Genomic DNA, 27,021 nt, shown 5'->3' with positions numbered 1-27,021 from the left:
CAAAACATCACAGGTTTTTCCTTGCTCTACGGAATTTCAGCGCGCTGTTGATGAGCAATGGCGCAATTTAAAAAAGCCTTTTGCTGTGCCAAGTAGGTTCAAGCTGCGTTATCCCTTTACACCAGCTACTGATGAGCGTTGGTGTGTGCCGCCTCAGGTGGATCACGCGGTGGAGATTTTGAATAAATCGACTGCGATCCCTGCTGAGGATACCCCGGTGTTCCGGGACCCTACGGACAGGAGATTGGAATCTCTGGCCCGTCATGCCTATACGGTTGCTGGCTCTATGCTGAAGCCTATTTTTGCTTCCATTATGGCAGCCCAGGCTATTGCGGATTGGACGCAGGTGCTCAGGCGCACCCTGGTGGCTGACTCTGCCCCGCCGACAACTTTGGCTATGGTGGATCAGATTCATCAGGGTGTCATGTATTTGTGTGATGCGGACTTAGATATGGTCCCTTTGGCTGCGCGTCTTTCTAGTGTGGCGGTATTGAACCGTCGCCTGATATGGCTGAAATGTTGGTTGGTTGGTCAATCTTCCCGCAAGACTTTGGCTAATTTGCCCTACGCGGGATCGCGCCTTTTTGGCGACTCTTTGGATACTCTGATAAAGGGTATTTCTGGGGGTAAGAGCACTCTCTTGCCCCAATCTCACAAGAATAAGTTTGTTCGCGGTAAGAAGAATGCTTTGTTTAGGCCCTCTCAGGGGTCCTTTCGTGCCTTTCGGTCGCACTATAGGGGCAAGCCCTTCAAAGGCCAAGGCTCCCAGAAGAAGCCGTGGGCAGGTAAGCAGAAGTCCGGCCAGTCCGGATCCGCTACCCATAACAATACGGCCTGAAGGGGCGCCCTCACCCATTTCTGGGGTGGGGGGCGTTTGCTCGGTTTTCTTCAACCCTGGCTGGACCGCGTTCGGGAAAGGTGGGTTCAGGAAATCGTTCAATCTGGATACAAGATCGAGTTTCTCTCTCGGCCGGCGGGCAGATTTTTCCCCTCAAACCTTCAGCTGACTCCGGAGCGCTTGCAGGATCTGCACCTGGTGGTGCGGGACCTGCGGGCCCAGGGAGTGGTGGTTCCGGTGCCTCATCGGGACAGATTTCGGGGGTTCTATTCCAATCTGTTCACTGTGCCCAGAAAGGAGGGCAAAGTACGTCCGATTCTGGACTTAAAAGCTCTGAACCGCTTTGTGCAGGTTCGCAAGTTTCGCGTGGAATCCCTGCGCTCGGTGGTGGCTACCCTGGTTCCGGGGGAATTCATGGCCTCCATCGACTTAAAGGATGCGTACCTACACATCCCCATTTTCGAGGGTCACCAGAGGTACCTTCGATTTGCCATTGCGGAGGATCATTATCAATTCGGTCTCGCTTCAGCTCCGCGGGTTTTCACCAAGGTGCTTGCGCCGGTTCTGGCTTTACTGAGAGCCCAGGGCATTTCTGTCCTGGGGTATCTGGACGATATCCTGATTCGGTCCGCGACCAGGCAGGGTCTGGTGAACGACCTGTCCATCACGATGCAGACTCTGCAGGAATTCGGCTGGACGATAAATTTTCCAAAATCGACGTTGTGTCCGTCGGTTCGTCTTCCCTACCTGGGGATGATTCTGGACTCTGTTCAGGCAAAGGTCTTCCTGCCGGAAGACAAGCTTCGGACACTTCAGTGCAAAGTCAGGTCCCTCAGGGACAATCAGTGCTCGTCCCTCCGGACGTGTATGAGGTGTCTGGGATTGATGGTCGCCTTCAAGGTGATTCCCTTCGCTCAGTTTCACACACGGGAGCTTCAGGCGGAGGTCCTGGCCAAATGGGACGGGCGTCCGCAATCTCTGGATCTGCGGCTGTCGTTAAGCCATCTCACCCGCAGGGGTCTTTTGTGGTGGCTCCAGTCCCCGGCGGTGTCGGGGGGCAAGTCCTTTCGTCCTTTGTCGTGGACGGTGATCACCACGGATGCCAGCCTGTCGGGCTGGGGTGGTGTTCTGGGCGTTTTGTCCGCCCAGGGAACTTGGTCGGAGGAGGAATCCTCCCTTCCGATCAACATTCTTGAATTGCGAGCGTTAAATCTCTGTCTTCTACGTTGGACGGTCAGGCTTCACGGCTGTCCAGTTCGGGTGCAGACGGACAATGCCACGGCGGTGGCCTACATCAACCACCAAGGGGGCACCAGGAGTGCCCGGGCGGCTCGGGAAGTAGCCGACATTCTGTCTTGGGCCGAGACGTACGTCCCGGCGATCTCTGCAGTTCACATTCCAGGGGTGGAGAACTGGCAGGCGGATTATCTGAGCCGCCAGACCCTGGACCAGGGAGAATGGTCCCTTCACCCGGATGTCTTCCAGATGTTGTGCGCGAAGTGGGGGTCCCCAGATGTGGACCTGTTCGCGTCTCGTCTAAACAACAAGGTGGAAAGGTTCGTGGCAAGGACGCGCGATCCTCGGGCGGACGCCTCGGACGCGTTAGTGACGCCCTGGCATCAGTATCGCCTGATGTATGCCTTTCCACCGATTCAGCTGCTGTCCAGGTTCCTTTGCAGGTTGGCCTCGGAACCAAAAACGGTGATTCTGGTGGCACCGGACTGGCCTCGCCGGTCTTGGTACGCAGATCTCGTGAATCTGGCGGTCGACGCTCCGTGGCATCTGCCACTTCGAGAAGATCTCCTGTCTCAAGAACCGATATTCCATCCTGCTTTACAGTCGCTGGCTTTAACGGCCTGGCTGTTGAAAGCCAGGTCCTGAAGGATAGGGGTCTTTCCCCTGAGGTCATTCCCCTGAGGCCTCTTCGGGGAAGATTTACTACCGTACTTGGAAGGCTTACTTTGCCTGGTGTGAGTCCAGGGGGTATTACCCTCGCTCATACTCGGTGTCGAGAGTGTTGGCTTTCCTTCAAACGGGCGTGGACCAGCGTTTGGCGTTGGCCACGATTAAGGGTCAGATTTCTGCGCTGGCCGTTCTCTTTCAACGTCCTGTGGCGTCTAACTCTTTGGTTAGCACCTTTGTTCAAGGGGTGCGAAATTTGGTCCCTCCTAGGAGGGGGCCTTTGCCTCCATGGGATTTGAACCTTGTTCTGTCCGTGTTGCAACAAGCTCCTTTTGAAAATATCAGGGAGATCTCGTTGTCTTTGTTGTCCAAGGAGGTTGCCTTCTTAGTGGCGATCACTTCGGCTCGCAGGGTGTCAGAGCTGGCGGCCTTGTCCTGCAAGTCTCCGTATTTAGTGATTCACTTGGATAAGGTGGTCTTGCGACCTAACCCATCTTTTCTTCCGAAAAGGATCTCTGAATTTCACCTCAATGAGGACATTGTCTTGCCTTCGCTTTGCGCGAAGCCTAAGCATCCGAAGGAGGTGGCCTTACATTCCTTGGATGTTGTTAGGGCGATCAGGGTTTACATGTCATCGACTAAATCCTTTCGCAAGTCGGATTCTCTCCTTGTCCTTCCTGAGGGACCTCGGCAGGGCATGTCGGCGTCGGCTTCTACCATTGCCCAATGGATCAGACAGACCATTGAGCAGGCCTATGCTTTGAGGGGGAAGGTGCCTGTGAAGGCGCACTCTACCAGATCTTTGAGTACGTCTTGGGCCTGTCATCATCGGGTTTCTGTGGCCCAGGTGTGTAAGGCGGCGACTTGGTCGTCCGTTCACACCTTCTCAAAATTTTACAAGGTGGATGTTCAGGCATCGGCAGATGCTTCTTTTGGCAGTAAAGTTCTTAGTGCGGCAGTGCCTTAGGGTCCCTTGTTTGGGTCCTTGGCTGTTGGGGTGTTTTTACCCCTAGGTTACTTGTTTTTTCCTGGATTGTTGCTCCTGTTGAGCACGTTTTTCCTGTTGCCCAGTTGGTTCTCTTACTTTGGTAGGGTTCCTTTCTCTGATGTGGGTATTGCGTTGCTTTAGGCGCGGCTGCTGTTTTCCCACCCCTCATGTCTACACTGCTTTGGGACGTCCCCATTAGTGACGAATATGAAGAGGCGGCGACTGTTGGAGGACGTAAGAGAAAATGGAATTTTTGTAAAATCTTACCTGTAAAATTCCTTTCTCTGAGTCCTCCGACAGTCGCCGCCCCCGCCCCTCTTTTGGGGTTTGTTTATGTACTCTACTGCTATTCTACTGAAACTAAGTTGGTATGCAGGAAGCAGGGAGGTATTGACTGAGGGGACCACCCCCTGGGGGTGGGATATGCTAAATGCTTTGATATTAATATATTTTGTTGCCTAGCTACTCCTACGGAGCAAAGGTCAATAACCCCCATTAGTGACGAATATGAAGAGGCGGCGACTGTCGAAGGACTCAGAGAAAGGAATTTTACAGGTAAGATTTTACAAAAATTCCGTTATTTTTTTAAGCAGAGGCTATAAAGAATGCACGCTTCTTCAGGAGAGCCTGGAAAGGTGGCTGGAGAGGGAACTATCTACTCTTCAGCATTATTCTGCATCGCTGGCTGAAAAAACTACTGGAGTCATCATGACTGCAGCAGCAGCCATGGCCTCAGTATAGTCCAATTCTCCTGCGCTCAAGTGCAGTATAATGGAAGAAAGAGGAATGTTTCCAACAGGCTCGGAAGGGTATGACTAAAGGTCTTGCTGCCACCTCGGGACCAAGGGTATCCAATACAAACTGGAAGAAAATGGAAAAAAAAAAGGAGGGGCGCACCGACCTAGTGCATTACCATTAGTGCTGCTGCCACAGCCTAGTACAGTTGGGGGGTTGGGCGGATCTGTGGGGCGGGACAGGAGTAGGTGGAGCCAGCCTCTATTTAGCCCCCTGCCTGTGCAATGTGGGGTTCAGCAGCATTTCTTGGCTCTGACAATCTGTGTCGACACTGTCGAGTCCATTTATTGCCCGTGTACTTTGCCTTCTTCTTCCCCCCCCCCCCCCTGCTTGTCCTCCAGTAGTGGTGGGCTTTGCACACGCGTAACCCATATATTTGCGTGTGTATGGTGAGGTCACCGTCATAGCCCCACATGGTCACCTAGCACTAGTTTGTCCCCTTTTTAACAACTTCTGCTTGACCTCCCATTTTCACAATCAACATCACTTTTATTACAAGTCAGTCACCATTTCTTTCATTGACATCTGTGTGCCATTTAGTTTTTGGTATGGCCTCTTAGACACTCGTTGCCCAGGTCATTTATGGCGCTTTTCCACTGCATGGAACCGAACGGTTCGGCTCGCTTTTGCGCTTTTCCACTGCATGGTACCGCATTGTACGGTGTTGGAACGGTACGGTACAGCGGCGCTTTTCCACTACATGGAACCGAACGGTACGGCTCGCTTAAACAGTACCACCTCAGTTGTGGTTCCAAGAGGGCCGTACCGGTACCATATCCCACAATCCTTTGCATGCAGCCTTGACTGTTTGTCACTACTAGCCACTGATTGGTCAGAGAATCGTTGTTATCCCACCCACTTTACTTTAGTGGAAAAGTAAACCGTACCGAACCGTTCTAACACCGTACCATGCGGTACCATGCAGTGGAAAACCAAACAGAGCCAAGCAGGGCCAAGTGGAGCTGAGCCAGTACTTGCAGTTAAAAAGTGCCATTAGTCCTCCCCGCCGCTTGCGTGGGTCCCTGTGTTGGTATCCGGGCAGGTGGGCGGGTATTAGTGGCTGCTTGTGACGTTACGATCTGGTTCAGCCTACAGTGTCAGCAGCCTGTGATACTGACAGAGTCCGGAGGAGTGTGTGCATGATGTGGGCGGTCTCCATCCCCCGGAAGTGACGCAGAATGCGGTGGTACGCTTCCACCCGCACTTCCCGGTTTCCGGACTCCGGTCAGCGTGCGTGTCAACTGACAGCACGGCCAACAGGGTCTGGAAAGGACACCTGTCATCTTGCTCCCTCTCTCCCCCTGTATCTTACATTAATGATGGAGGATCGCTGCATTCACATAAATAAAGCAACCTGATAACAGCACAGAGGCATCTGATCTGAAGGCCAGTATATTCTATATACTGTATATAGGCACATCCATCCACCCATCCAAATGTGAACAAGTGATAGTTTGGTTGTAACATGATTGAGTATAGCCACGTACAATGTATATACATTTATATATGTGTATATATGGTTGTGCATTGTATATACTAAGGTTGCATTTACGTTGCCATCTGTCTGTATTTGAATTCCTTATATGAGTGTTTCAGATGCTGTTTAGTATTAGTGCTGCTGCCACAACCTAGTACAGTTGGGGGGTTGGGCGGATGGTGCTGGTATTGGTGGGTGGTCCCACCATCCCCTGCCTGTGGACCTTTGCCCCCTGTGGGGCGAGACAGTAGTGGGTGGAGCCAGCCTCTATTTAGCCCCCTGCCTGTGCAATGTGGGGTTCAGCAGCATCTCTTGGCTCTGAGGAAGGGGGCTCGCCCTCGAAACACGTCAGCCCAGCCACAGCAGCTCTATGCGGCTCACTGCATGCCAACCAGCATCACGCAGTGTCCTGGCTACCTTGGAGATTTCTTATTGCTTATGTCGATGTGTGTATTTTTCACACCTGTTTTATGAGTATATTTTATATGTTTTACTATCCGTGGCCACAGTATAACCAGTTCAACCCAAGGACATACAGGTACGCCCTATGTGCGGGAAGTGGGTAAGGAAAAACTATCAATAAACACATTTTAAAAAAGTGTTGCTGTGAATAATAAAGGAAATCCTTCTTTTACATTTTATCTGTTTTTTTTGTTTTTTTTGTAAAATGTTTGCAGGAAACAGGAAATTGGGAGTGGCAGTTTGTTTGTACCATGACGTTAGGATAGTTAGATGAACACACAGTCCTACCCTAAGGTATATTCTGCCCATTCACCTGGATCTATGTGTTTTGTAAATGGCCTGGAGGAGAGGGAGGCAGAGACACAGTCATAGGGCTGGGAACTATGAGCCCTGCAGCACTTACATCCAAGCAACCCAGAAGTACAGTGTAAGCTGTACTTTCCCCCGAATGTAAACAAGCAGATTTGCATTAAGTACAAGAAAGCCTGCATTACATAAGACATTCCTATGTAAATGCTGATTGCACAATACGTATCAGGTATCATGTACACACCAGCAGAGGAATATTTCTAGGTATATCATTTATGATTAACTCCAATTTGATAAGCTGAAAGATTTGTAAAGCAGTGCCTAATAACAGTATCGTAGTTTTTTGCTGTTTTGTGGGTGCTCACCATTTTTATATTTGACATATTTGGTATTTTTTTACTCATAGCTTTTTATTTAACAGAATATGTGGTGATTATATTGGGTTTGCATGCACTAAAATTATTTTTAATGATTTTTTTTCAACATAAAGATTTGATAACCGTTTGCCCATATATCATGTGACATTAAAATAATATAATTTTCCAGCTGGTTTGAAGGTACTTTTTGGAGGTACATTTATAAGTCAATAATTTTAGCATGTGTTTGAAAAAGTGAAAAGTGTTGAAACATAACTATACCCAAGAACAAAAATGTAATACATTGCAGATTACAAGTCCTTAGATGTGGTGGTTGCATTCATTTTCTTTTTTCAGGCTAAGAACATTTTCAGCAAGTACAGAAAATCCCTGTTGATCGTGCCAGAAATGTAGTGTGTTTGTCACTCCCTGTCAGACTAACTGAAAGCAAAAACAATGTTATCCTTCTTGTGTAAATTACTAACGCTTTCCACCCAATGTAGTGGAGATGAAGGCAGACATGTAGTCTAGCCTGGGTGGCAACCATGGCTCCTTCCAGAATTACATAGGTCTGTTAAGTTTTTGGGATTTATTTTCATTTTCATTAAACAGGACAAACAGAGAGGGGGCACAGACAGCACAAAAACCTGACAGATGTTCTAATCCCTCTCCACTCCTCTCAGAACTGTGCTTTCACCCACAATTTTGGTGATGCTCCGCCCTGGTACCATGTGATCACTGTGCCCAATCACAGTGATTACATGTCCAGTAGTAAACATGGCTGCCATTCATACAGCCATTGAGAACTATTGTGGTCTCTGTGATCGGTCACGGGGGTCACATGGTACAGGGCCAAGCACTGTCTCCCTGCACCATGTAATAGCTGTAGCCAATCACAGCTCTCACAGTAGTTCTAAATGCAGCCAAGGACTGTCAGAAATAATTGCTTATGCAGCCATCAAGGCTGTATAAAGCCTGTTACACACTCTACACTTTTTTTGTTCAACCCAGGGGGCTGCAGGAAAAGAAAACCTGACAGATCACTGTACTAACACAAGTTTTGTTAGTACAGTGATCTCCCCCGCTGTGCTATTGTGTTCTGACAGGGGGGGGGTAAAGTGTTGTATGACCGAGTAATTGTCATTCAAACTGTGAGAGCACTAAAATCTGAAAATTGGCCTGGGCAGGAAGGCGGTAAGAGTGTCCGGTATTGAAGTGGTTAAAGATAAAAAATTTGGGAGTTAGTGACCCCCCACCCCCAGTCCTATCTCTGCTTACTTTGATGGCGCACAGGAGCTTCATGACAAGATAATGAGGTATTATGTCAGTGAGAGCTGCAGATTACAAAGATTGAACATTCAATTTGAAATTATTTTACTATACTAAAGCTTGCATAGGATATTAGTGTTTGGGTTTATATATACAGTTTAATGTTCTTGCAGCATGGAGAATTGTGTCAAATGTCTTCTTTCTTATGTTAGTTGAATGCAGTTTCATGGATTTAAGATGTGGCGATGGAAAATGTGTATCTCTGCAATGGGCTTGTGATGGATGGCACGACTGCTCTGATGGAAGGGATGAACTGGACTGTCCCGAGATACCTGATCCTGAATCAGGTAATAATTTCACACTCTGTTTATCAGTTACCATATGCTAATTACGTACCACACATTTGTTTCTGACATGTCCAATAACTGGCTATAATGAACGTTGTTACTTATTTTTTCTTTTGTCCTAGAGAACCCATGTCGCCCACTAAATGTACCATTGTGTCAAGGTCTATCATATTCTCTCACAGTGTTTCCTAATCTCTGGGTGTCTCTTCTGGAACAACCAGCTGCCAGTGAGCTGCTCAAAGGATATAAGGTAGTGTGGTTGCCATTTTTAATTTAACTAAACATTAGTTGAAACTTTGTATGCAGATAAGCAAAAATAGAAAATCCACTCTACTGGCTATTCGGAAAATTTGGCGCCATTATTTTTCTTTTTACCAAAATGGTAAATAGTGGTCCACTTACCAGTTCTCTACAGACACTGTCTTCTACAGAACCTCCCTCCCCCCCAAAGGGCCCTATTTGTAATATATTATCTGATTGGATCACAAGATAGACAAACTCATCAAGGAGACACGAAAGTGCCATCCAATGAAGTGTGATTCGCGTCTTAGGTTTACAAGGGGTGTTTTTAGTCTAGTTTCTAGTGGGCCAAAAGCCATTTTTCATAGCTTACATCTTATCTAGTGGCTGGATTTAAACCAGAGTTCCCTAAAGTAGTCAATTGGGCTATTCAAGGGATCAATAAAATGTTTTGGAGTGAAACAGGGTGAGTAAATATCTGGCGGTCAATCGGTCAATAAATGATGAAAGGTTGATGGAGGTCAATGAATCATTTCTCTATAAAGTTCTCTATAGAGCGCTGCGCCAGCCTAAATTTCTGAAGGTGAGCTGGCTAGCAGAAAGGCAGTGTTACTTCGCAATAGATGGCCAGCTGCCAGCGTCAGCGGCCTCGAGTTGTATCAGCTGTATGTTGTCACTGAACATGTTTATCAGCATTTTTTGTGTTGTGTCTGTTGGAGAGCCAGAGAGGACACGTACCTCAAGCTCTGTTAGAGAGCTAGTGAGTACACCCATAGCGAAAAGAGTGATGCCAAAGAACTGAATGTTGTGCATTTACTTATATTTCAGCATTTTAACCATAATGGCAGCTGCTGATAATAAGAGGAAGTTTTGCCACTATTAATACGAGTATTTAAAGGAGAAGTACAGCCAAAGCTCGTTTGGCTGTACTTCTCCTGTGGATCACAGGAGTGCAGTTCATTCTGCACTCCTGTGACCCATTTTTAGCAGACAGGGAGCTGAAGCCTGCTGTCGGCTGACATTACAGAGTCAGTCCAGGCTCAGGAAAGATTGCGACCATATGGCCGGGAACCGCCCACATGCCTGGACCGACACCTGGCTCAGCCTCTCGTGAGAGCCTGAGCTGGCTGCTCCCGCCTCCCTCTACAGCCCAGCGATCCAGTTGAGCTTTGTAGGAGCAGAGCAGAGAGTTGGTAAGTGACAGTCACCACCTTTCTGCTCAGGGAGCTCTCAGAACCAAGCGATCCACGGTGTTTGATTTCTCGGTTCTCAGTCTTAGAGACAGCGGGGGAGAGATGCAGCATTAGACTGATGCTGCATCCATCTAGGTAAGTATAATTTAAAAAAACAAACAAAAAAAAACATTCCCATACTTCTCTTTTAAAGCTTGGATTGATAGCTTTATTTACCAATGAAACAATGGCATTGCAATTGTAAAGAGCTTCAGTAATGGTGCTATGAAACCTGCTATATAACTTTTGATTTTTATGTCAGAAATGCTTTGAGTTTAGAGAACAATTTAATGCTTCAATAAAACGCACCTTGGCCCTAAATCTCCCCTTTCCCTCCTTCCACCGTTTATATTGAATATATTTTTCATTTTTATATTATTTTAAACATTTATTGTGCTGAAACACAAAGCAGCACTTCCGCAATTTTTTGGCTAGGCGCGAATGCATCCCCCCATTCCCCTCCCAGATTCTGCGGGTGCGCAGTTATGCTGCAAAGCTTCGGGTCTCGACAGCCCGGTGGCACAATGAATGATTGTGGCTGGGTTGAGGGTGAAAGCTGCCACTGAGCAGCTACACATTTTACTGACATATGGCACATTTTTGAGTTCTCAGTATCAGAAGCCCAGGATCTGATTGATGCAGCTCCGGGGCTTAGTGCTGGACTGCAGCAGTTACTGACAGCGAGGGGTTCCAGAACATAAGCCTGCTAGAGCTGCTGTCATTCAGCATGCAGTCTGCTGTGCTCTTGACCTGTGTGTGGCAGCACATCACAAAATGGAGTTGCAAAATTTTAGTACAGAGCAGCTGGGCCTGTCTTTGTGAAAAAGTCATACAGCGGTGTTTACCACAGGTAATCGCTGGCTGTGTAGAGAGCCGTGAACAGGGGCGGCCACTGGCAAACTGTCATTAGAGTGAACGGGGCCGACAGCTGCACTTACCCGATGAGAGCTGCTACAGATCGCACCGATCCTAATCGGCTGTGTGCATGTAGCGTGTGTGTGTGTGTATGTATGTGTGTGCGGGTTGGGGAGGTTGTGGGTGGGGGGATTTGGAGGGTGGGGTTCGGCCCACCCCTGCATCCTTCTCAATTCAGTCATACAGCATTTACTTACCTGGCACCCCTGCATTCGTTGCTGTCGTTGGTATTAAAAACATGGCAGCCCCAGTATCTCCCCAGACGTGTATTTGTCTGGCTTTTCCATGTAGGCTGCTGCGGGGGCTGTGTTTTCACAGCATCCTTAGCATCCCTACAGATAAGCATTGGCCGGGCTTGCCTTTGGCTGCTTAGAGGGAGGGGGTGGGACACTACTGGTCAAACAATTAGCATAATTTAACATAATCAGTTTAGCATAATCAGATCCATTGCCCTAGAGCAGGGGTCTCCAAACTTTCTAAGCAAAGTGCCATTTTATAGTCCTTCAGACCTTAGGGGGGGCCAGACTGTGGCAAGTCGGAGTAGAAAATGTCCTCATGTCAGGGAGAGTAAACAATGACCCGTCTTTGGTATTAGGGGAGGAATAGCGTCCCATTGCTGGTGTCAGTGGAAAGAATAGTGCCCCATCCTTGGCATCAGTGAGAAGAATTTTGCTCCATCGTTGGTGTCAATGGATGCAATAGTTTCCTAAGGGCCAAATAAAGGCAAGGAAAGGGCCGCATCTGGCCAGGGGCGTAACTACAGGGGTTGCAGGGGTTGCAATCGCTACCGGGCCCCATGCTCCAGGGGGCCCGGTAGCAAACCAGTGGGTGAACTTCCAGGATTGCAAAGGTCACACTTGCAACCGGACCCTGGCATTGCACCACTGTGGGGAGGCCCCAAGATTGCAGGAAGGGGGCCCACAAGATTGCAGGAAGGGGGCCCACTGCAGAACTTGTGAAAGAATCCTGCTGCGGGACCGTAATAAAAGGCCATGCAACAAGTGTAAAGAGCCCCAGGATTAGTGGGAAGAGCCCTGGGCTTGAAGGTAAGGGCCCCGGCCAGGGGTCTGGGGGGCCCTTCATGGTTTCTTGCATCAGGGCCCTGAAGGTTCTAGTTACGCCTCTGCATCTGGCCCTAGAATATGAGAATTCTCAGAGAAACAAAAGATCAGGTCAGGTGTGCAGCTTTGTGTTTAGTGAGAAATCCTAAATCTAAAGGCAACTCTGAGAGAATCTGGTTGGGTATACAAGTGTTAGAATTAGCTTTAGGGTTAGGATATTATTCTGCTAAAACTGCTTTTAATGGAATTGCAATGACAGGAGATTATGAACCAATGCAATATTATATCAGAAAGAATAACATTAACCAGAGGCAGGGCTAACTTCCACTTGGAATCTGCTAATATTTTGTGGGTAGAGCCATTGCTACATAAAGAGAATACATGAAGAAAGCATAGATTAAATTTGTGTATCAGAATTAACACTTCCTTACAGATATATATAGAGTTAGACATATGTAAGCCTTAAAGGAAGGATTCATTTTTAATGTTCTTACCTCCTTATTGATAACTATATAGTAATTTCATCCAGATGGCCGCTGAAGCATTAGCTTGGTGTTCATGCTGTGTTATATAAACTCTGCGGTATACACAGCAGCACATGCAAAATTAGGAAAATGTATTGTTTTACTAACTAAGGGGCAGGGGCCATCCATAGGATTTTTTAATGGGAATTTACTCTTGTATATATTTGATCAGGAATTGCTGGAATGCATGCTGTATATATGTGCTAATATATTATGCAGCCTGCTAATCTTAGCTATAATAATTTACAGTTTCCTTTACGTTTTTATTAATTATCAACATTATTATAATTTACATTTTTAATTGGTAAAATTATTCTTATTTTCTCCCAACAGATTCTCCAGGATCTGCCATGCTTTCCTGCTATGCGCCCATTACTGTGTGCCCTGTTGGTTCCCAGCTGTTCTTCTGATGGTGGAGCTTTACAGCCTTGTCGTTCAGTATGTTTGAATGCAATGCACCTATGCTTGACTCAAATCGAGCAACTTGGCTTCTCGTGGCCTTTCAAGTGTGACCATCTACCACCGCGTAGCCAGCAACCAGACTGTGTGATTCCCTGATAAGCTCTAGTATATTGACTGAGTTTAGACTGGCTGTACATGTAAAATATGAAATCAATAAATGCATATTATTTATCAGTCTGAAGTCTACCTTTTGTCTCAGGTGGCATCTTTTATGAGTAGATTGGGATGTGTTTCCACCTTGCCTTGAACCACAAACAAATTTTTCAGGCTCTATATAGTGGACCATAGAAAACAAGTAATAGATGGAAGAAAAAATAAGCTGATATGTTATAATCCAGCAATAGAAAAATTAATAAAGAAAATATCCACCCGCCTCTAAGAGGAACATATATCGCACCAAGGATGGTGCCAATACACAAGAGAACAACAAAGAATACCTCAAAATGTAGCGCTAGGCGATGTGAGTCTATACAGCCAAGATAAATGATCTTGCTGGCTGTTACCTGTAGTCCTACAAAGTTGGATGAATCCACAGATAGATGATAAAAATATACAAAGTTTATCCAATTTTTTAGTTAACCAACAGCCTATGTACAATGTATAATAATTGTCTATTATATAGGTTCTGAATTGGGTGAGAGAGAAGGAAGTAATTTGACTTTAAGAAACACCTAACTCCCATAGTACTTGCCTATATAAACCTTTATTGGCTGTTCATGTCACATGACCAGAAGAAGGGTCACGCCCGAAAACGCATCATCATGACGACAGCCCCATAACAGTCTGCTGGATATCGGATCCATAATCCATTTGTGACCACAGCGTCGCTACTGGTTTCCATGGTACCCACTGACACGGCTACCATGGAAACCTGGGAATAATGGGAGTGCTTTAAGAACAAACTAAATTAAGGTATTGGCCAGTGTATTCCAATGGGAAATAAGTTTCAAAGAACTAAAATAAACCCTGGGTGGCTAAACTCCAACGTAAAAATGCAAATAAAAAAAATAAAGAAAAGGCCTTCAAAAAATACAAAGCTGAGGGGTCATTGGCAGCATTCCAACATTACAAAGAATGCAATAAGAAATGTAAGGGCGCAATCAAGGCGGCTAAAATAGAACACAAAAACACATAACGGAAGAGAGTAAAAAAAACCCCAAGAGCTATGCCGGAGGAATTGTGCCAATACTGGTTCCATAATGCTGATCATACGAACCCGCTTATGCTGTGGGATGCTTTTAGGGCTTGGCTCCGGGGGGGAATATATCGCCCGGATTGCTACTGTTAAGAGGGATTCTGAGCGGTCTCTGGAGCAGTTGGAGGCTGATCTCCGCAGTGCTGAGCAAGCCTATGTGGCCTCATTGGATGAGGACAAGTATGTGTCTTGGCAACACGCACTTAGGGAGCTCTCGGTATGTAGGGCGGCTCTGACCCACAAGTCTCTCCTCTCGACGGCTCAACGCATATTTGAATATGGGGACAAAAATGGGCGACTTCTGGTCTGGCTGTCGAGGGAACAGACTGCCTCCACACATATAGGACATGTCCGAACGGTGACAGGGGGGAACTATTACTGGACCAGGATGCTATTAACGATCGGTTCCGACAGTACTACTAGATCCTCTACTCATCTAGGGTGACGTACGTAACATAATTAACATCATCAAAATTATATTTTTACCAAATTTTCTCTGTTTTTCGCAACTCCCCTTGCTGGATTAATAACGCCTTTTTTAGTAGAAGTAGAGTGATGCGTTAGCTCATTTGTTTGGGCAGGTGCTAGCCCTCGTCTGGCAAGGGCCACCCTGCAGCTCCCGATTGCAGGGGGCTGGCCCTCCCCAATTTCAAACTTAGCAACTTAGCTTATTGGGATTCAGGTGCATATACTTCCCTCCCGCACCCCACCGGGACGACCCTTAGGGTGTGGACTGTGTCCATGGCTCGCTTTCTTAAACCTCCTCATTGGTCCCCGTTTTAGCCCTTGTGGGGCAACCCCTCACTGCCTCACCTCTGGATGATCCCTGATCCACATTTATGGGCTAGGTATGGAATACGAAGATTGAAGGATGTTATGCCTTTCCGGGGTGCTCCTTTCATTTTTAGACTTGCGAAAGGCTTTTGGCCTGCCCCCTCAGATGGGCTTTCGATACTTTCAGTTTCGGCATGCGGTTCGGGCTCAATTCCCTGTCTCTCCTGTGCATGAGACTGACTATTGGAGGGCCTGTTAGCGCAAGAAACACTATCTAAACCCTTGTTGGCGATTTATGCTACCTTGATGAGGGTGGACTCCCCTGGGCTGGATAGGCTCTGGCAGAGGTGGCTGACTGACATAATGGGAGGACTGCCTTGGGGACTGTTCCAGACTGATGATAGCGTCCATAGACAAGCTTATTCAGACAAAGTTCCTGCACAGAGTGTATTATACGCCCCAGAGGCTGCACAGAATTTACCCCCGCAGGTCCCCTGCTTGTACTAGATGTCTTACATCGGAGGGTTCTGGACATGCCCACGGGTGGCCAAGTTCTGGAGGGAGGTGTTTGATGTCATCAACACCCGTTTATTACTTTCAGTCCCCTGCACTCCGGAGATGGCGCTCCTGGGCATGCCAGATGGTATTCAGCGACCTAAGTATACTAAACTGCTGATCTCCTTTCTGCTTTATAACTCAAAGAAAGAGATTATACTTAACAACATTGTGGGTGGCCATCGTCAATGGGGCCTTACCAATGTACAAACTGACTTATATTAATAGGAATTGCCCCCAGAAATTTGGAAAAATCTGGCAACCATGGCTGGACTGTTGATGTGCTGTGACCGTATCCTGACTCTCGTATTGGATGTATGGCGTGTGATGTTTGCATCAATGTCTTGCTATAGCATTTGAGTATCTCCTGTTTCAATGTGTTGTACACTGGTTCCAATCTTTGTTTGTATTCTGTATCATCCCTTTTTTTTTTTTTTTCAATAAAGAGCAACCCTGTTTTGTTAAAGAATTTCTTGGGTTTTTTTTAAGTATATAAATAGTAAGAAAGTGAGGCCAGAACACATTGGCTCATAAGGGACGACGAAGGGAATTTGGCTACAAAGGACATAGAGAAGGCGAAGGTGCTAAATAAATTCTTCTCGTTCTTCAAAAATAATTGGGGGGATACAGTAACCTAGACTGTAATGTTAAAGTTTGCTAAAAGTGAAACCACATAGATTGCTAGCAACAAAAATAAATAAATATGAATAAATAGAAAGTGCTGGCAGTGCTTTATAAAATGTGCTAAATACAATATTTTACAGTCTAAATGTTAGTGCAAAAAAATATATAAAAATGTGCAATAGTGCACTAAATAATTAAAGAACTTCTAATAAATTTATAATGTGCAATTCATGTATAATGGTTGTCCTTTGATGACGCTCGGGAGGGCGGGCGAAACGCTTGACAAAACTTCTGGTTTACCAAACCACCTACGTCGCTTCCTGTCTCTCCGTGGAACGCATGAGAGACGATGTTCAAGGAATTACAATGTTCCAGGAATCACTGCAATTTTTATCCTTTTGTCTTGTAAGTATTTTGCTACTTGCGCCAATAAATTCCAGTTTAAGCGGTACTTCACTATGATCTATTGATTTCATTTGGGTGAGCCCGCTAAAGAAGAGTCTTTTTACTAATGAGTGCGCGTTTATTGCTGGATGGTGCATTATTGCACCTTTTTATATTTTCATATATTTTTTTTGCACTAACATTTATACTGTTAAATATTGTATTTAGCACATTTTATATAGCACTGCCAGCACTTTCTATTAATTCATATTTATTTATTATTGTTAGCAATTTATGTGGTTTCACTTTTAGCAAGCGCTGTGATTATTAATCCTTTTCAGTGAATTTTCCCTATTGGATGAACAGCAGCTGCTCATTGTTCAAGCGTGGGGGTTTTATAATATGTTGTAATGTTAAAGTTAATACCACGTCACAGGAAGCACCCTCATGGTTAACAGAAGACAGACTCAGAACTAGACTTGAAAAACTTAACATAAATAAGTCACTGGGACCAGACGGCTTACACCCGAGGGTTCCTAAAGAACTCAGCCAGGTTATAGCCAGACCATTGTTCCTAATTTCTATGGATAGTCTACTGACAGGAATGGTACCAGCTGATTGGAAAAAAGCCAACATGGTACCTATACTCAAAAAAGGGCCACAATATATCCCTGGGAACTACAGGCTAGTTAGCCTAACATCAATAGTCTGTAAGATATTGGAAGGGGTGATAAGGGGATATATACAAGACTATAGTAATGAAAACTGTATCATTAGTAGTAATCAGCATTGATTCATGAAAAAATGATCTTGCCAGACCAATCTATTAACCTTCTATGAAGAAGTGAGCTGCCATCTAGATAAAGGAAGGCCTGTGGATGTGGTGTATCTGGATTTTGCAAAGGCATTTGATACAGTTCCCCACAAAAACTTACTGTACAAACTAAGGTACGTAGGTATGGACCATAGAGTGAGCACCTGGATTAAAAGCTGGCTTCAGGGGTGAGTCCAAAGGGTGGTGATAAGTTCTCAGAATTGTCTGGTGAGGAAAGTGGGTCCCCCAAGGATCCGTCCTGGGACCAATCCTATTAAGTTTATTCACACACGACCTAGAGAATGGGATAAACAGCTCAATCCCTGTATTTGTGGACGATACTAAATTAGGCAGGGCAATAACTTATACGCAGGATGTGGAAAGACCCAAACAAAATAATGGGGTGGGCATCTACATGGCAAATGAGGTTTATTTTTGAAAAATGTAAGGTAATGCATTTGGGACCAGAAATACGAAGGCAAGTTACTCACTAGGGGGAGAGCCTTTGGGGGAATCTAAGATGGAAAAGGACCTGGGGGTCCTAGTAGATGACAAGCTCAGCAATGGCATCCAATGCCAAGCTGCTGCAACCAAAGCCTACTGGCTTGCATAAAAAAGGGGATTCACTCCAGAGATAAAACGATAATTCTCCCACTCTACAAGACTCTGGTCCAGCTGCATCTGGAGTATGCTGTCCAGTTCTGGGCACCAGTCCTCAGGAAGGATGTGCTGGAACTGGAGAGAGTCCAGAGAAGGGCAACAAAGCTAATAAAGGGACTGGATGATCTCAGCTATGAGGAAAGACTACAAGCACTGAACTTATTCTCTCTGGAGAAGAGATGCTTGAGAGGGGATATGATATCAATGTACAAATACCGTACTTACCATCCTATCATAGGGAACAAACTATTCAGCGAAAGGGAATATAAAAGAACTCGCGGCCATTCACTAAAATTAGAAGAAAAGCGGTTTAACCTTAAATTGCGTAAAGGGTTCTATAGCGTCAGAGGGGTAAGGATGTGGAATTCTTTTTTCACAAGCAGTGGTGTCAGCAGGGAGCATTGATAGTTTTAAAAAACTATTAGATGTGCACCTTAACGACCACAACATACAGGGGTATACAATGTACTATTGACATAAACACTTATACACATACTCATCATAGGTTGAACTGGAGGTAGACTTTTTTCAACTTCACTATGTTACATTCACAGAACTCTGTGAATGAACAGCTCCTCGATCGGCTGTGGTCTTTTTAAATTTAAGCGGGGGTTTGGGGAGGGGGGGAGGAGGGTGCGGGGCCGGTGCTACAATAACATGTTGTTATGTTACAGCCTAAATATGGGTGTAACATGTTTGAAGGATAAGTTTACATTTCAAGTGTTTTTTTTCCTGAAAATTTGTGTTTAATTAACCGATGTACAAATATTGCGCGACATAACAAAAAATTGCAACAACAAAATTTTATTCTCCGGGAATTCTGCTTAACCACCTACCTACTGGGCACTTTTACCCCCTTCCTGCCCAGGCCAATTTTCAGCTTTCAGCGCTGTCACGCTTTGAATGACAATTGCGCGGTCATGCAACACTGTACCCAAAATATATTTTTATAATTTTTTTCCACACAAATAAAGTGACATTTTTTCACTGCTGGGTTTTTTATTTTTTGCTAAAAAAAAAAAAAAAAAAAAAAAAAAAAAACGAAAAAAGACCGAACATTTTGAAAAAAAGTTTCTGTCAGTAAATTTTGTAAATAGGTACTTTTTCTCCTTTACTGATGTGCACTTATAGGCTGCACTGATGGGCACTGATGAGGAGGCACTGAAGGGCACTGATTAGGTGGCACTAATATGCGACACTGATGGGCACTGATAGGTGGCACTGATATGCAGCACTGATGAGCACTGATGGACACTGATAGGCTGCACTGGTGGGAAATGATAGGCGACATGAATAGGTGGCACTGATAGGCACTGAAAGGCAGCACTGACTGGCATCACTATTGGGCACTGAATTATGTCACTGATGGGCACTGCTGGGGCTTTACTGTAATCAGGGCACTAATGATAAGTGCCCTGATTACCTGTACAGGTCTACCACTGATCAGCTGTCCTCACCATAAACTCTGTCAGTATGAGCAAAGGAGAGCCGTTGTTCCGTGAGAATTACCTACCCGTGAGAAAAACCTACCCCTCGTCACTTCCGGTGTACGAAAGTGTCTGTAACGCGGCGCTTTACATTAAAACAGCTCGCCAGAAATATGAGTCATCTCCGCTGCTATCCCTGACACTTCCCTGGTCTTGGCTACTAAAAATAAAACCGGCGGCGGCTGTATGACAACATTAATCACGGAGCCGAGAGCCGCTTTTATATTTAGTAGACAAGATCAGGGAAGTGACAGGGACAGGAGCGGAGCTTACTCATATTGCAGCACAGCTGTTTTAATGTACCCGCCGCGATGGTAGTTTTTTTTCACGGAACAATCATCATTTCATACTAGTGCGCATGCGCACTAGGGGCTGTGAGCATGCGCACTGCCAGGGTAGGTTTTTCACACGGGGTAGGTAATTCTCACGGAACACCGTTAAGCAGCACTTCCTTGTTTACGTGTTGCCGGCTATGATTGGACACAGCCGATCACATTGGTAAAGAACTGCACCATCGGCCCTTTACCTGGGATTGGGGTTGCGCCGTGTCGTGGGGGCGTGTGAGAGCGGTGGTTATGGAGTGCCCTCATATGACGTTGTCTTAGAACCAGAGTGCATCCCACCCACCGTCATTTTACTATACGGCGGGCAGGAAGCGGTAAAAAAAAAAAAATATAATGTTTGGGAGTTTGAGTAATTCTTTAGAAAAAAAAAATGCTGATTTTTACATGTATGTGAGAAATATCAGAATTGGCCTAGGGGTCAAGTGGTTAACTGGAATTTAAGTTGGGCTTTAAAATATAGGCACCAGAAGCATTTTTCCGTTACTGATTTATCATTTTACTGTACACATTGTCACCACAATTGAAGTAGAGGAAACAAATGAGGCACAATACACTAAACTCAACTCTTTTCAGACATTAGATATGTGGGATACATGCTTCATTAGGCTCTCCCAGCTCTTTGAAACAAAGATTCCTGAAATTCAAATCTGAGCATTGCATTCAAAGAATCAGAGGTCAAATGTTACTGTAGACAATGGTAGGAATCTTACAAAAATGACTTGAATTTTGACACTTCCTTCTCCTGCTGGCCAAGGGCCAAGTGGTTCAATAAAACAATGTCTTGTTATTGCAACAAATTTACAGTAAATAAGTATGATTTCCGGTTATGCCACAAGGCTGAATGGTGGTGTGCTCCTTCAACTCAACCCTTCAACTTAACCTTGTCTTCAAATAATGTTAAATGATAAACTTCTTAGTGAAGAAACATTCTTCCACTTGAAGACTCCTGAAATAAAAATCTACTGGGGTTTCTACATGTGAAATCTGTTGTAAAGTCCCCTGTTTGCTAAGGCCCCTTGTACAATGATACGTTTTTCCTGAGTTTTTACCTTGCAAGAAAAACGCAAGAAAAATGTTTCCCTTTCAATCCTATGGGACTTTTTACACCACTGTGCTGTGGGTGCATTTTGAAAAGTCTTGCATGCTACATCTTTGCTGTGGTTTTAAAAACCGCACCAAAAACACTGCTTCCCATTGAAATGAATGGAAATCGCTGCTAAATTGCGATAAAAATGCAATTTTTCACAGGTGCAGGCAACCCAAAAACGCACTGGAAATGCATCTGAAGCCCAGCAAAATCACAGTAAAAATGCATATGCATTTTTACCACATATTTGCTAAAGACCAGTGTGAAAGGGCCTCAAGTGTTACTGTAAGATCAGAAATCTCCACAGCATTAAATATAGGCTTGTTTAAAGTGACACTTATACAAACAGTTTAATTTACATTATCCCTTCTCTTTCTGTATATGGATGATGGCACTGTAATTATTTTAATAAAAGAAAAAACCTAAGTACCTTTCTTCCTAATTGATATACAGCTGTCACATGACTGCGTCTTAGAATAGGAGGGAGGTGAAGCCTCCATCAATCAAGACGTAATAGCCCACCTACATTTTGTTTAGCTGGTTAGGGAGCATGGAGGGAGTGGGCTGTCATTTACCACTATGTATATGCCCACATGTGTGGCTGTATAATCAAATGGGCTGCTCAGATGTGGTCTAGGAGGAATTGCTCAGGGTAGAAACACACTAAAAACTGAGTGTGTATGCTAGTTGCCAACAGTGCTCTGCAAAATACCCAACTGCAGTAGGGACACAGACAGAAGGGTGAGATAGAAAACAGCAGGATCAACCAGGATTTTTGCAGAATACAGATAACATGTTTGTAGCCTTTAAATAAAATTCAATGCCAGCCACTCTCTTTTATCCAGTCATAACACACAGTATAAAAGCTTATAAATACCTTTTTTTCAGATTTCTTCAGGCCGGTCATGTGACTTCTGGCTGCTCTCCTACTTCATCTACGGGCTACAGTGGGAGGGACCAAGATCTCCCTCTGACATCAGCTGGGGAGGTCACGTGACCGCTTTGCTGGCCGCTCAGCCCATCCCGCTGTAGCCCTTAGTTGGGGGAGGAGAGCAGCCAGGAATCACGTCACCAGCCTAAAGAGATCTTAACAAAAGTATTTAGAGGCTTTGTTTATAACAGTGTGTTATTGTTGCATAAAAGAGAGGGGCTGGCAGTGAATTTTTTTACAGTTTACTTTGCTACAAATAGTGGCAGGAGGGGGAGGGAGGCAGAGAGGGCTCACACACACAGGAGCTGAAAGGGAGGGGAAGAGGGGAGATCAGGGGATGATGAAGGCACTTAAACTGACCCCAGTAGTCAGGGCTCAGCAGCCATGATTATCGTGGTCAAGACAAAGAGGGGGACACAGGAATAGGCAGGATCAACTAGGTTTTTTACAGCATATAAAGTGGCAGATTAGACAGCACAATCACTGTCGGTTGATGGCGATGGTGGCAAGTGACAATCCACATCTGGTGGCAGGCAAGATGGCAAGTGACAATCCACATCTGGTGGCAGGCGACGTGGCAAGTGACAATCCACATCTGGTGGCAGGCGACGTGGCAAGTGACAATCCACATCTGCTGGCAGGCGACGCGGCAAGTGACAAGCTGCATCTCATGGCAGGTGATGCGGCAAGTGACAATCTGGTGGCAGGCAACGTGGCAAATGACCTGGCAAGTGACAAACTGCATCTGGTGGCAGGCGATGTGGCAAGTAACAATCTGGTGGCAGGCGAAAGTGGCAAGTGACAATCCACATCTGGTGGCAGACAACGGTGACAAGTAACAATCCGCATCTGGTGGCAGGTGACATGGCACATGACAATCCACATCTGGTGGCAGGCAACGTAGCAATTGACAAGCTGCATCTAATGGCAGGAGATGTGGTAAGGGACAATCTGGTGGCAGGCGAAGGTGGCAAGTGACAATCCACATCTGGTGGCAGGTGACAGGGCAAGGGACAATCCGCATCTGGTGGCAGACGGTGTGGCAAGTGATGTGGCAAGCTGCATCTGGTGGCAGGAGATGTGGCAAGTGACAACCTGCATCTAAAGGCAGGCGACGTGGCAAGTGACATGCTGCATCTGGTGGCAGATTCTGCATTATGTTGAGTTGAACTACCCAATTTTACATTACAATGTAATAATAGAAATAGTTTGCTTCAATAATCCTGACACCCTATCAACCATGGTGTCATGATGATTGCAGCCCTAATAACAGCCACTTCCTTGACAAAGTGCCCGTAAAAGACCACATACACCCCCCCCCCCCCCCGGGCCGTGGCACAATTTTCTTCCACATTCCTGGTCCCCGGTGCCAAAAAAGTTGGGGACTACTGCTATAAGGAATACTTAAATGCATCAGAAAATATACACAGATATGTCCTGCCAGCGTGACGTTTGCCACCATTAACCTTGTTTCTGAAAGAGCTAGCTTCCTGGCTCTTTATGGGATTCAGAGACATCAAAACTTTCTGAAGCACTGACCTGGAACAAGTGTGTACAAAGATCTTCGACTTTCTAATCTGCATGCTTCATCCAGGACAGGGAATCTGAAGAAAAGAAGCTAGAGCAAATTAGGGAACCAGTACTCTAAAGAGGAGATCCGCAATTGTAGCCTTCACATTTCTCTCAGTACAGATTTCCTTTCTTGGTGCCTTCTTGTGACGATTTGGGAAATTATTGAGATTACATATATTAATAATAATGTCTTTCTAACATTTTATATATATAGGTAAAAAAAATGTAAAACCCAGAGTGTAAATAGCTATTCCTTTTTACACATTAGATTAAATATGTTTTGTTTCTATATACTGTTTTAAGTAGTTTTTGTTTTTCTATTTATTATAAACCTAATTTTGTAATTAATGGGTTCTTGCCATGGCAAATTAGATATTTATCTCACATTTACATTTTTAGCAAATTAATTACCATAATATGAGTGGTTGATTTGTATTATCTGTCTTCATTTTGTGGTTCACCAAAAATAGTTTTTAAAGATGACTGCAGATTCTGTAAGCAATAATATATCCTTAGAGGCCATCTCTGAGCTCATGTTTTGTTTCCTGGCAGTGTTAAAAAAGCACCATAGGCTTTAATTTAAAACTGTCCCTTGCAGTACCTCTTTGTTCCCACAGGGTGTCTTTGGTGTTCCAGGTTAAATGGCTCCCAGCATCACCTAAAGTGGTTCTAAAGGCTGTGCATTTCTTCACCCTAATGCATTCTCTGTAATTAGATAAAAAATATCCCATTACCCCCCTCTTCTCTGATCCCTACCCACCTCCAAGCATCGTCCCTTGTTTCCACCCCATTCCCAACTCCCAGTACCACCTCTTTTAGAGAAAACAGAACCAAGTATCATTTTGTGGTGCTAATCTGTATGGGATTTGGTAATTATAATAAGAAAATCAGTAAAATGGATTCCATGCAGCCAGCAAGAATAGCCCCCCCCCCCCCAAGCAAAAATAGACCCCCTCGCAATAATAGACAACCCCAACAATAAAAAATCTTCCCAGCAACAATAGATCACTTGTAACAAAATATGGCCTTGCAACAACAGACCCAGCCCAGGAACAAAGACCCCACCAGCGACAATAGATCTCCCAGCATCCAGCATTAATAGACCCTCCAGCAGCCAGAACCCCCCCCTTCCCGTCAGGTTTGCATTGGCTATATCCTCTCTTCTATGCTCTCTCCTTCCTCTTGGATACAATCACATACCTCATTATGTTGTTATTTAGTAGGGGATGGGTTACAGGAACTACAGGTCCTATCACTGCCCTTTGCTAGTGTGATTTGTCTGGCTGGGGTTTGGAGAGGACAGTGGGGACTTAGTACATTCACACACTCTTTTACTATGTATTTAGTTTTAGACCAACTTAGGTACTTTTCCACCCTCTCTCCCTATATATGTCCTACAATAGATAGACCTGGTATTTGCAGGATATCCTCCCCCTTCATACCTATGTATGTATACCTATTAATTCCTTTAGGAGAGAGAGATCTGGATCTATGTGTAGACATACATTTGAAAGGTGGGATATCCAATGTGGAAGCTGATTCCTGCCTTATCAGGGGTTACTGATAGGGTTGCCAACTTTCTGAAATGGAAATAAGGAACGGGGGGAGGGGGCGGGGGATGTTTTTTCCAGTGCAAAAAATAAGAACATTTTAAGGAAGTGTAGTGCAAATATCTTTATATAATTATACTTCCATAACTTTTTCTTTGCTTTCCTTACCATTTTATCTGCTACTCTCCCCCCCCCCCTTTTCTTTTTGCTCTCCTTCCCCTTTTCTCTGCTATCCTTCCCTTTTCTTTGCTCTCCTTCTGCTGTCCATCCATTTTCTTTGCTCTCCTTCCCCTTTTTATTGCTCTCCTTCCCTTTTCTCTGCTCTTATTCCCCTTTTCTTTGCTCTCCTTCCCCTTTTCTCTTTGCTCTCCTTCCCCTTTTCTCTTTGCTCTCCTTCCCTTTTATCTGCTCTCATTCCCCTTTTTTTGCTCTCCTTCCCCTTTTCTTTGCTCCTTCTGCTGTCCTTCCATTTTCTTTGCTCTTCTTCCCCTTTTCTTTGCTCCTTCTGATGTCCTTCCATTTTTTCTTTGCTCTCTTATCCCTTTTCTCTGCTCCTCTTCCCCTTTTTTTAATCTCCTTCCATTTTCTCTGCTCTCCTTCCCTTTGCTCTCCTCCCTCTGCTCCTCTTTCCCATTTTTCTGCTCTCAGTCCCATTTTGTTGTCTCTTCTTCCCATTTTATTTGCTCTCCTGATGGGATGCTCTCCTTCCTCTTATCTGCTGCTTTGACTAATATCCCTTTTCTTTGCTCAACCTTCCCCTTTCCTCTGCTCTTCTCCCCTTTTCTCTCTTCTGCTTACCTTTTTTTCTCTTGTGCTCTGCTCGCTTTCTTGCAGCAGCAGCTAGTTTTCTTTCTTCTTCTTCTTGGTACCGCGGGCGCCGGGCGGAGAATGCAGGGAGGGGTTACGTTGTGACGTCACGACATCATCGGCACGGCATTGCGGAATTGGTCAGAAGGCGGAGGGGAGGGGACGCACAGTCACTACATGATGAAAGTGACGAACACCAATAAGGTACCGCGGAATACGGAACAAAGTGCGTTCCGTATCAGTTTGATACGGAACAGCACTTGTCTGTTTAAAATACGGGACGATTCCGTATTTTACGGAACAGTTGGCAACCCTGGTTACTGATCCGGAAGCATGACTAATCTTTTCTAAGCTGTACCTCTAACAATTGTTTGGGCCTTTCCGGTGTATGTCGGTTCCAAGTTTGCCTCCCCTTACACTTTAGGTTTTACTGAATTCTTTATAGACAGTTCGTGAATGATTTACAGCTATACTGTTACCATGATATCAATAGGACTATTGCTGCGGATACTTCTACTTTTGGTATCACCCTTACCTATGCCTGGCTGAGTAGACGTGCTTCCGATCCTGCTTCGTTTGTTGGGCTACCCACTTGGTGTGCTGTGAATTGATAGCTTCCCTTTGGTTTTTGTTTTTCATTATTCCATTGTTTCTTCTGTTTTCACACTTTTTTATGTTTTAATGATGGGTGTGCTATATATATGATACATATGCCTGCTATGCTGTCGGGATTACAACCTGGATTTCTTTCCTTCAACCTCTCTCTCACAATAGGATTGGCACGGTTTGAGCCTGAAGCGTGATTACACACGTCGTTTCCTTCAAGCAACCCCCCTTGGTGTCCCTTTCTCTAATCTTACTTTTTTCTCTCCTTTGTGAATCTCTCTTTTTCCTCTTTCTACCTTTTCCTCCTCCTCTCTTTTCCTCCACCCCTGCTCCTCCAACCCACACCATTATGGCCCATACGGTGAGCTCTCGCCCCTGGCTGAAATTTGGCTCATATAACGTTAATGGCCTCAATGTTGCCGCTAAACGAGGACAAATCATCTATCAAATGCAC

At 45.2% G+C, this 27,021-nt stretch overlaps 1 protein-coding gene across 2 annotated transcripts in view; it reads left to right on the top strand.

Moving 5' to 3' along the window:
• The window catches only part of MFRP (membrane frizzled-related protein), a 145,646-nt gene extending 132,295 nt beyond the window's left edge, over positions 1-13,351 (top strand). For both annotated transcript variants that reach the window (XM_082274065.1, XM_082274066.1), the window contains exons 11-13: positions 8,609-8,743; positions 8,866-8,993; positions 13,049-13,351. In XM_082274065.1, coding sequence (XP_082130191.1) covers positions 8,609-8,743; positions 8,866-8,993; positions 13,049-13,273 — 488 coding nt within the window. In that variant the 3' untranslated portion in view covers positions 13,274-13,351. The remainder of the gene's footprint in view (positions 1-8,608; positions 8,744-8,865; positions 8,994-13,048) is intronic.
• The last annotated feature ends 13,670 nt before the right edge of the window (positions 13,352-27,021 follow it).

This window comes from Pelophylax lessonae (assembly GCF_965119305.1).
Source record: "Pelophylax lessonae genome assembly, chromosome: 12".
NCBI classification, from domain to species: domain Eukaryota; kingdom Metazoa; phylum Chordata; class Amphibia; order Anura; family Ranidae; genus Pelophylax; species Pelophylax lessonae.
Note: the sequence above shows the minus strand (reverse complement) of the source record. Positions and strands in the feature narration are given on the sequence as shown.